Raw genomic sequence first — 11,627 nt, 5'->3', positions numbered from 1 at the left:
CAGCTGGTTGCGTTAAATGTATTGATTCATTCATTTAGAAAGGCTGATTCATTCAGGAATTCAGTAAACGGCTTTGAATCATTGGTTCACACGATTCGTTCAAAACGCGGATTCATTCAGAAAACACCACTGTGTTGCAGATGCACAACAATTCTGTTCTCTGCAAAATTGAGCAATAACACATAATATTGTGTTTAAAATATAACACAATATCAACTTCTTTTTTGCTGAACTGTAGTATAAAATCACATTTAAACTCGTGATATTCGGGACAAAATCAGCACTCTTGATATTGCTCTCACTGCTGGTGTGATATAGTATGATATAATTATGAGTATAAGATAAGTCATACAGGGGCATTTTTTGCACCAATATCTTGATTTTTAGGGCATAACTGCATTTATGGAGTTGCCCTGCATCATATTTGAAATGTAAGATGACGTACAGGTCTGGGGGCGGGGCTAGTGCGTTAACTGCGTTAAAATATTTTAATCGCGTTATTTTTATGTATTATAGCATGTTATACTTTTTTTTAATGGGTGTTAGGCCATGTATCCAGAAGATAGACATAACCCGTAAAACTATTATTATTTTTTTGTTTATTTTTCTGAGGTATTTTAATTACATTCACGTGATGTTAAGTAATAACAAAGACTGTAATGACAGTATTTAGATGATTTAGAAGGTCTCTGCGTTACTGTGGCAATTAATGGCTAACTGGCTGTAATAAAATGAGGGAGGAACCAACAGATTATTCACTTATGTGTAAATGATATGGTGTTACTCATGGCACAATTCTTCATGAGGGTGTGACAAACGTGAAATAGAACAAGACGGGGGAAAGGTCGACAGGTTGCCGTAGTCGCAATGCTATGATCTGGCGCAAAGTTCATAGTTCACAAATGGTTTGAAACCTGTTGAACGTTCACGTACGGTCTGCTTGAACCTGTCTGGCGTTTCTTCTTTGATTTCGCCCGTTTAAAAAATGATTTATTTAACTTACCCGCTCGCTGGATGTTTTTATGCGCCAACAAGGCCATCCCTCATAAACGTTAAAACTGTTGTGCCAAAAATCATATTTTGTCTCCATTTTGACGTTCGCCTTGAACACTTGGCCATATGTGCATTCCTGTATGCGAGTTGATATTGCTTTGACGAGCAGGTATAAGCAGCTGTTTCTGAGTGATGCATCGCTATCTGCAAGAAGGAAAAGCAGGTGTGTGTGTGTGTGTGAGATATAATGTGATTTGATTTCTAGGAACATACACACGTACTACACAAGCAGCGTTGTAGGTGAGAGGTGAGGTTCTTCTCATTTGCTATTCAAATATGCTACGCTCCAAATGCTCAAAAGTTTGAGTCGGTACGATTGTTTAAATGTTTTTGAAAGAGGTCCCTTATTTGCTCACATGCTGTCTTATTTTTATTAAAATTAATTGTAATGCATTATCAGTGTCACATGGTCCTCCAGAAATCATTAAAAATACTTTTATCAGAAACGTCTAAACATTTATATTTTAAATTTTGAATTTGTATCCTTGCTAAATGAAAATAAATAGGCTATATAATAAAAATTAACTAAACTTTTGAACGGTAACTTTGTAAATTATAGCCTACGAACATGTAAGTTATGCTTTCCGTTTCTTTTGCTTATTTCATTGTCTCTTTCCTCAAAGTTAAGATTTCTTACTACTTTTACGATCTTAGGTTTATTTTCTTAAACTGAACACTTTGTAAATGAAAATTGAAACACTTTGTTTTTCTTTTTTGCTGTAATCACTGTATCTAACGTACAGCTAGCATGCTAAAATCACTTCAGTGGTGATTGTGATATTTCTGTAGTCTTTTCTTACTCTATTATATTTCGCATGTCCAATGTTTATTTGTGGACATTTTAGTCCGTTAAGTAAACTCACAGAAATGACAGACAGTCCAAATATAGATGATCGGCTCTTTTGACATACGGTTGTAGGTTTGACGTCAGTGCTGGTATAAGAAATCCTTTGGTGTCTAACCCTTTGCATTTGCCCTGAATTAAGATTATTTTATAATAATTGTCATAAAAACTGTTTTACATGATTGTAAACATCTGTTCTTAGTGGTAGGAACAATTTCCACAAGAGTAATGAAAAGAAGAACCAAAGTATAAAAGGGAATGTCATTCTACTCTGCTGGCCTGAGAAAATAATAGGCTACATGGGAGATGGACAGTAATATTAATTCCCAGTGAAGCAGTAAACCGTAGTCTCAATATCTGCATACCAGTCTTTGCCATTTGAAGGAAAACTGGCAGATGTACAGCTTGAAAAACGCTGAAAGGGAATTTGGTTTTGAGGCTTTTAATAGTCAGAAAAGTAAAGTGCTGTAAAGTTGCTTTGCAACGATTTGTATCGTGAAAAGCGCTATACAAATTAGGGCTGCAACCACTAATCGATAAAATCGATTATTATCGATAATGAAAATCCCCCCACACAACTCTATAATATATTAGGGCGACCATATGTGCCATTTTCCCAGGACGCGTCCTGGGAAAATGGCAGGTATGGTATATATATATATATATATATATATATATTTTAACAACATGGTAATTGTTGAGCTAAAAATAAGCCTCCATCTAACATTAATGGATCTAAGCTTCCTGAAGAAGTGTTTACTTATGATTTTAACTAAAGCTTTAAGTGATTAACCGTGTGTCTGTAAGATGTTCCAGAGCTAGAAAGGCATAATAAATGGATGTGAATTTGAAAATATGACATTGAATATTGCTGTTATCTATGAAAAAAGGCAGAAAAAAAAAATAGTCAAGCTCTCAGATACCCAATTACAGTCAAAAAGTACCGAAACAATGCCAGCAAGAATGCAAGCTGTTATGGAAGGCATAGGAGGACATTCTTGTTAATATGTGAATAAATACTAGCCTACTTAGTTTGATATTTGCCCAATAAATGACAATAACATTTTTAGATTTAAACAATTTTTTTGACAGATTCCTAAAATATTTGTGTTTTATCTTTATTATGATGTGTGTCTAATAAATTGTTAAGCACTATTTTCATAGCATTCAGTTGACACGTTTGTTTAAAGGACATTGGGCAGAATGTGGAAGTGTTTTTTGTCAAAAAAAAGAAAGAAATGAGAAGATCCGATTAATCGATTAATCGGAAAAATAATCGGTCAACTAATCGATTATCAAAATAATCGTTAGTTGCAGCCCTAATACAAATAAACTTGAATTGAATTGAGTTGAAAGTAAGAAGACTCTCTTTCATATGCTGTTCTTTAGTAAAGAATAAAATACAAGATGACTTTCAACACCACTATAACCAGGACAGGTGTATGGGGAAAAACGTGACACTCCCTTTAACACTGTGTGATATCTTATATTGGTGGGGTTGTAAAAACCTAAGCAGATACTTCCTAACTGTTTATCTAGAATTGACTTCTGATTCCTAGGTTCCTTATGTATAATCCATAATCCATAATTATTGCTCCATAAATGTATATAATACATAATTTGACACGTTTCTATGCCTTGGTTGAATATCCTGTGAAGACTTTATAGGGAACTGTTCAGTCATTGAAATGTTTGCTAGGTCACAGTGAAATTTATACATGCTAATAAATTTGAAAATATGACATTGAAAATCAATGAATATTGTTTCCTCCAGCACATGTGGCTCATACAACCCCCAGAGCTGCCTGTTTTCTCAGATCTGCAACATATGCTGTGTGTTGGGTGAGTCCTCTCATCTTATTTGGAAAATTGGCCCATGTACTGTACCTTTTGTGTGAACTCTTTCTGTTTCCGTAGCTTTGTGGATTGTCACAATCAGATTTCAGCAGGTCCGTGATTTGGGTTCTGGGTCTCATTTAAACACGGCCGGTTTGGTGCTTGGCTTCATCTCTAGCATTGGGATTTCCATTCTAGGAAACTTCCAGGTACAGTATATAGCCTACAAACAAACGGGAGTTACTTGATTACTTGTAAATTGTGTTGTGCTTATTTGTGTTTGCATTTGCATTATTAGCAATCTGTAGTGATGGGGGTTCATCTGTTTGGGGCGCTCATGGCCTTCGTCCTGGGTTTGGTTTATTTCTGGATCCAGGCGTGGCTTTCGTACTACAGCTCGCCGTCACATGACCGCAAGTGGGTGGTGCCAGTGCGCATCGTCCTCTGCAGCCTGTGTACTTGTTTGGTCATCTGCAGTATCCTTCAGCTCTAAAAGATGATAAAATTTCATAACTCATTTCAGTTATGAAGTGAATGCATTTTCACTTCATATTATTATAAGTTGTAATTTTGTTGTCCTTAACCTTATGTCTTCTCAGTGTTTGTTCTCTATAAAACAGGGTTTCGCTCTGAAGCTGCCATATGTGAGTGGGCTCTGGTCATGTGTTGTTTTGCGCTCTTTGCGATTTTTGCAGCAGAATTCAGACACATTGACTGCCACAAGCTCACTGTACAGAACAAGGAAAGGAAAAGCAGCAGTGACGCTAATGGTGTGTGGACAATACAGGAGATTCACTGAGGAGCAGCTGGCAAGTTGTGGCTGTGTGGTAATCAGACAGATACGTACAAGTTGAACAAACTCGCTATTTAATGTGGAGACAATGAACTATAATCTGCACAACTCTGCTAAATGCACTGAAACACACATAAAACACCGTTCAAATCCACATTTTACAATATAAATTATATGTTGCAGAAATGCTATGCTGAATTCATGAGCATATTGTTTACTTAACATTTACATGATGTTAAATTATAGTTTATAATTAAAAGTGTGTTTCATCAGTGTAGTTTTCCAGTAGACTATCTCAGTGAACAAACAATTATGCTTCATCCTGGATCTTTTTGGTCTGTTTTGTAGTGTAAAAGCCTTTGTTTGCATAATATTATTAAATATATTCTGTTATAAATATTTAAATCTGACCATTATAAAAAAGCTGTTATTGAATATGAATAAATTTGACTTCACAATTGCTAAGTAATAGTCTACAAATTGAAATAAATAAGATGGTATGGTGGTCTTTAACATTTTCAGGAATTCGGTTATAGTACGCCTGTAGGGTTCCTTTGGTGTAGTAGGATTTTCCAACTAGATTTACAGGGGAGATCAAAATTAGAGAACAAGGTCACTGCTTAGTCCTATTTAAAGCTATCCTAACGGGAGCAGAAGGGCAGTTTTTAAAGCATATTTCATAAATTAATTGTATTCTGCAGCACAGTATAAAAACTTAAATGAGGTATTTGAAAAAGAACTCTGATCAAAATTAGAGAAGTAGTTGGTGTTATCACCTGGTGCATATTTTCTTAATTATATGACAACCCCTATTTAACTGGCAGCATTCCTCTAATTTTCACTGAGATTGCAAGATTGCGGGCTGCTGTAAGGTGACTGAAACCCTGCGACAGGAGGCAGTCCAGATGAAGGCCAAAGGGATGAGGACCTCAGACTGGAACTAAGGTTTACCTTCCAACAAGACAATGACCCTAAGCACACAGCTAAAATAACGAAGGAGTGGCTTCTCAACAACTCTGTGACTGTTCTTGAATGGCCCGGCCAGAGCCCTGACTTAAACCCAATTGAGCATCTCTGGAGAGACCTAAAAATGGCTTTCCACCAACGTTTACCATCCAACCTGACAGAACTGGAGTGGATCTGCAAGAGGGAATGGCAGAGGATCCCCAAATCCATGTGTGAAAAACTTGTTGCATCTTTCCTAAAAAGACTCATGGCTGTATTAGATCAAATGGGTGCTTCTACTAAATACTGAGCATTTTTCAGTTTTTCTTTTTTAATAAATTTGCAAAAATGTCAACAATTCTGTGTTTTTCTGTCAATATGGGGTGCTGTGTGTACATTAATGAGGAAAAAAAATTAACTTAAATGATTTTAGCAAATGGCTGCAATATAACAAAGAGTGAAAAATTTAAGGGGGTCTGAATACTTTCCGTACCCACTGTATGTAAAGAGACACTTGGTCTTTCTTCAGGTGATCTGATTGGTCCATCATGTGGGCTTGGGCATTACTTCCTGTCACCCTGGCAGTGTTTGGGACTATTGGGATGTGGGCTGTGTGAGTATTACTTCATGTTTCTCTCACTCTTTTCAAAATATTTCTCACACCCTTTTTAATATCCTCAATATCTTTTCAATATCAATACAAAACATTTATTTATTTGACTCTTTCTGCACTTGTTTGTGTGCAGGTATGCCATAGCTGTGTCTAATAACACTGTTAATATAACCGAAGAATTCCCTTTCATCAGGTATGTATCTTAAATTAGACTATCTTTTTGGTCTGTTTTGTAGTGTAAAAGCCTTTGTTTGCATAATATTATTAAATATATTCTGTTATAAATATTTAAATCTGACCATTATAAAAAAGCTGTTATTGAATATGAATAAATTTGACTTCACAATTGCTAAGTAATAGTCTACAAATTGAAATAAATAAGATGGTATGGTGGTCTTTAACATTTTCAGGAATTCGGTTATAGTAGGCCTGTAGGGTTCCTTTGGTGTAGTAGGATTTTCCAACTAGATTTACAGGGGAGATCAAAATTAGAGAACAAGGTCACTGCTTAGTCCTATTTAAAGCTATCCTAACGGGAGCAGAAGGGCAGTTTTTAAAGCATATTTCATAAATTAATTGTATTCTGCAGCACAGTATAAAAACTTAAATGAGGTATTTGAAAAAGAACTCTGATCAAAATTAGAGAAGTTGTTGGTGTTATCACCTGGTGCATATTTTCTTAATTATATGACAACCCCTATTTAACTGGCAGCATTCCTCTAATTTTCACTGAGATTGCAAGATTGCGGGCTGCTGTAAGGTGACTGAAACCCTGCGACAGGAGGCAGTCCAGATGAAGGCCAAAGGGATGACACTTTCAGCCACTGCAAGAGAAGTTAATAATTCCAAATCTGTGATTTCTCGAATACTGCAAATTTACACTAATTCATTCAAGCCCCCCAACCGCTGGTCTTCCACGTAAGACATGCATGAGAAGACAAGATAATGCAGAGACTCTCAATGGGGAGTCGGTTCAACACTGCAGCTGGAATTGCAAGTTTAATTTAGTTGGGTCCGATGGGATACACTTTGTTCAGCGCCAAACTGGGGAAAGACATGGCAGGATGAATGCAAATGTTTATCAGAACCTCATTCAGCAACATGCAATTCCTTCCCTGCAAACATCTCCCAATCAGCCTGCAGTTTTCATTCAGGACAATGCCTCTGTCACACTGCAAAATGGGTAAAGCAGTTCCTTGAAGCTGAAAACATTGAAATAATGAACTGGCCTGCCCAGAGTTCTGATCTAAGCCAGACTAAAAAAATCTCTGGAAAATCCTTGGTGATAAAGTTACGGCTAAGAAACCCACTACAGTTACCAAACTGTGGAAGAAGAGTGAACCAAGATCATACCAGAGCAGTGTGAGAAACTAGTGATGTCCTGCGGACGCAGATGTGCTGAAGTCATTCAAAGCAAGGGCCTCTACAATTCCTACTAGTTTTTGACAGCTGACCCTCTAAAAATTTACTTCTAATCATCTTCCGTGCTACAGTGGTTACTGTTCTCTAATTCTGATCACTGTTTTCCACAAAATAAAGGTTTTTGTTCAGATGCCTTGGATAATTTGTCAAACATGTTAGTAGAACAGTGGAACCAAGATCATACCAGAGCAGTGTGAGAAACTAGTGATGTCCTGCGGACGCAGATGTGCTGAAGTCATTCAAAGCAAGGGCCTCTACAATTCCTACTAGTTTTTGACAGCTGACCCTCTAAAAATTTACTTCTAATCATCTTCCGTGCTACAGTGGTTACTGTTCTCTAATTTTGATCACTGTTTTCCACAAAATAAAGGTTTTTGTTCAAATGCCTTGGATAATTTGTCAAACATGTTAGTAGAACAGTGGTATACCTACAGCTACATTTTGAGCGATGAAGATGAACAATTATTTAAGAATAAAAAAAAAAAAAGTATTTCAGTTTATAGGTTGTTCTCTAATTTTGATCTCCACTGTATACTAAATGAAAGCCTGAGTGTGTAGGGTAGGGTATATCATTTAGACAAGGAATAGAGCATCTCTCCTCAAGTGGAGGAGGTTTGAGGTTCCGTTCATAATTTGCAGGTCAAAATATACGAAGTTCGATTTTTTTTAACGCTTAATTCATGTTGCAATAGTAATAAACGCTGCTAAAAAAATAACGTGTGACAGAAACGCCTAATGTGATCACTGTTTTCCACAAAATAAAGGTTTTTGTTCAAATGCCTTGGATAATTTGTCAAACATGTTAGTAGAACAGTGGTATACCTACAGCTACATTTTGAGCGATGAAGATGAACAATTATTTAAGAATTAAAAAAAAAAAAAGTATTTCAGTTTATAGGTTGTTCTCTAATTTTGATCTCCACTGTATACTAAATGAAAGCCTGAGTGTGTAGGGTAGGGTATATCATTTAGACAAGGAATAGAGCATCTCTCCTCAAGTGGTGGAGGTTTGAGGTTCCGTTCATAATTTGCAGGTCAAAATATACGAAGTTCGATTTTTTTTAACGCTTAATTCATGTTGCAATAGTAATAAACGCTGCTAAAAAAATAACGTGTGACAGAAACGCCTAATGAAAGTGGTTTACACAAAGCAAACACCAGAGGATGCTCTGGGTCTGAGGTTATCTCATATTTGCTTGACTCATTTGCATAGTTCCGCTCGCAGGTAAATAAATGTAAATTGTATTTTAGAAAGCCTTTAGTTAAAAAGGCACATCAAAATAGCGTTAAAGTAATTTAGGTTAAATGCAAAAATGAGAAACGGATCACTTCTTCTCTCTTTTAGACGAACACATGACAACTGCCCAGCTTGTGCCATTCAGTAAGTCAGTCAAATAAGCCTGTGAATTTGGACACAACACAGTTAGACATGATTTTCAGATGGTAAACGGCAGTAGAGAGCAGTCTGTGCGTCTCACGATGACATTCTTTCACATACACATTGCTCTCAATGGGTGGGGAAAAACAACAAAAAAGAGAGAGGGACAAGAGAGGGCAAATGAAGGGAACTTAAAGGCATGTTGAAAAGTCCTGGGAATCTGTTATTTCTTTCTCTTTTCTATTTTAATATCCTTTCATGATCAGTGTTTTTCTCAAATCCGAGCAATCTTCTTTGGATATCTGCTTTTTTTAAAAAATTTTTTTAGGGGAATAGGATCAGTGGAGTAATGCTGTCGTCTAAACACTGACTCGCCGCAAAATCTTAATATAAGATACAGTTTGTATGTAAATCAAAATATGGTAATAGATGTGGGGTAGAGTAAACTTTAAATATAGCTCATAAAACGGAATGCTATCTATCTATCTATCTATCTATCTATCTATCTGTCTTGTCTTGTCTTGTCTTGTCTGTGTCTGTGTCTGTCTGTCTGTGTCTGTCTTGTCTGTCTGTCTGTATTTTATTGGTACTAATAATTCAAGTTTGGTGAAGTTTGACCTGTAAATTGAATAGATAATAGATTATAAGATACAATTTCATCAGGCCCGGCTCCAGAATCAAATCACTGAGGGTGCTTCTTAAATTAGTGAGGGTGCTGTAACACAACTATATGTATGTATATACACTGCCATTCAAAAATTTGGGATCAGTAAGATTTTTAATGTTTTTTAATGGAGTCTCTATCTATCTATCTATCTATCTATCTATCTATCTATCTATCTATCTATCTATCTATCTGTCTTGTCTTGTCTTGTCTTGTCTGTGTCTGTGTCTGTCTGTCTGTGTCTGTCTTGTCTGTCTGTCTGTATTTTATTGGTACTAATAATTCAAGTTTGGTGAAGTTTGACCTGTAAATTGAATAGATAATAGATTATAAGATACAATTTCATCAGGCCCGGCTCCAGAATCAAATCACTGAGGGTGCTTCTTAAATTAGTGAGGGTGCTGTAACACAACTATATGTATGTATATACACTGCCATTCAAAAATTTGGGATCAGTAAGATTTTTAATGTTTTTTAATGGAGTCTCTTGTGCTCATCAAGGCTGTATTTATTTGATCAAAAATACAGAAAAAACTGTAATATTGTGAGATATTATTTCAATTTCTAATATTGGATTTCTGTTTTAATATACTTTAAAATATTATTTATTTCTGTGATGTAGCGCTGAATTTTCAGCATCATTACTCCAGTCTTCAGTGTCACATGATCCTTCAGAAATCATTATAATATGCTGATTTATTATCAGTGCTGGAAACAGTTGAGCTGCTTCATGTTTTTTCTTGTTTTTTTTTGGAAACTGATAAAAACAACCAGATCCAGAACTTTTTTCTGGATTTTTTTTATGAATAAAAGGTTAAAAAGAACAGCATTTATTTAAAATGAAAATCTTTTCTAACAATATGAGTATTTACTATCACTTTTTATCCATTTAACACATCGTTGCTGAATAAAAGTATGCATTACTTTCAAAAAAAGAAAGAAAAAAAAATTACTGACTCCAAACTTTTGAACGGTAGTGTATATTGTAACACAAGATTTCCATTTTGAATAAATGCTGTTTTTTAAATTATATATTCATAAAAGAATCCTGAAAAAAGTATCACAGGTTCCAAATTAACATGAAGCAGCACAACTGTTTCCAACATTGATAATAAATCAGCATATTAGAATGATTTCTGAAGGATCATGTGACTCTGAAGACTGGAGATGCTGAAAATTCAGCTTTGCTTCACAGGAATAAATTATATTTTAAAGTACATTAAAATATATACTGTTATTTTAAATTGCAATAATTTTTCACAAAATAACAGGGTTTTTTCTGTGTTTTTGATCAAATAAATACAGCCTTGATGAGTACAATAAACTTCGGTAAAATATATTAAAATTCTTAAAGATCCCAAACTTTTGAACGGTAGTGTATATATAGCCTATATAGGCTATATATATTGGTGTCTGTTGCTATGGCGCAAAGAACGCTCCGTTCATAATCACTAAAAAGCTGTCACTCATCTTAGTTCATCGCAATCTCACAAAGATCTGTTATTATCAATAAAGTTCTCTATGCTGCACAACGAATCTCTTATTTACATTGTCAACACTTTGTTATAATGAGATGATTCGCTCTGAACACAATACCAGACCAAAAACTCCGGCGATTTCAGCAGTGAGTGGATTCTAACTTAACTCTGATTTTAGAAATCAACAGATATGTCCGTGATTGGCTACATTGCTCAACGCTGCAAAAACACGTTGAAATAGAAATCGATCTCCAGAGTGCAAACCATAACGCACTGGATATTTTGCCAAATATTCAATAAAATGCCATTAATACAGCTTTAACTGTGGGTGCTTTTGATTTCGTCTGAGCACCTAGCACCCCTGTAGAACTGGGTTTTCATGCTCAAAGCCTAGTGCAACCACTGCTTCACTCTCTTAGCCAACCAGAAAGTGTCCCAGACTGCCATCCTTATCCACCATGAAATTTACACATGGCATCACTGTGACCTTTTAACAGACTTGAACAGACATTTAATACAGAGGCAAAGTCAAAGGGCTCTGGTCTTAGATATGGGGTAAATGCTGTGTTTGGCTAAAGGGCATCAAGTCTGGCTGGCTCTT

At 35.7% G+C, this 11,627-nt stretch overlaps 1 protein-coding gene and 1 long non-coding RNA gene across 5 annotated transcripts in view; both read left to right on the top strand.

Annotated features, from left to right (window-relative positions):
• LOC107740608 (uncharacterized) overlaps nucleotides 1-6,277 on the top strand; it is a 7,433-nt gene extending 1,156 nt beyond the window's left edge. The window contains exons 1-3 of one of the 4 annotated variants that reach the window (XR_001640093.1): nucleotides 582-1,216; nucleotides 6,001-6,084; nucleotides 6,218-6,277. This is a non-coding gene — a long non-coding RNA (uncharacterized LOC107740608). Of the gene's footprint in view, nucleotides 1-581; nucleotides 1,217-1,262; nucleotides 1,301-5,979; nucleotides 6,085-6,217 lie in introns of those variants that run through there. The other 3 variants (XR_001640092.1, XR_001640090.1, XR_001640091.1) reach the window with 3 other exon arrangements.
• Nucleotides 2,692-4,856, top strand: tmem150b (transmembrane protein 150B). Its single transcript, XM_016553082.1, has 5 exons — nucleotides 2,692-2,757; nucleotides 3,641-3,739; nucleotides 3,815-3,942; nucleotides 4,032-4,209; nucleotides 4,333-4,856. The coding sequence occupies exons 2-5, from the start codon at nucleotides 3,652-3,654 to the stop codon at nucleotides 4,530-4,532; spliced, it is 594 nt and encodes a 197-aa protein (XP_016408568.1). The 5' UTR covers nucleotides 2,692-2,757; nucleotides 3,641-3,651; the 3' UTR covers nucleotides 4,533-4,856.
• Nucleotides 6,278-11,627: the final 5,350 nt, after the last annotated feature.

Source organism: Sinocyclocheilus rhinocerous, unplaced genomic scaffold (assembly GCF_001515625.1).
Source record: "Sinocyclocheilus rhinocerous isolate Xijiao unplaced genomic scaffold, SAMN03320098_v1.1 scaffold705, whole genome shotgun sequence".
Taxonomy (NCBI): Eukaryota; Metazoa; Chordata; class Actinopteri; order Cypriniformes; family Cyprinidae; genus Sinocyclocheilus; species Sinocyclocheilus rhinocerous.
The sequence above is the reverse complement of the archived record's forward strand: the minus strand, read 5'-3'. Positions and strand labels throughout refer to the sequence as shown.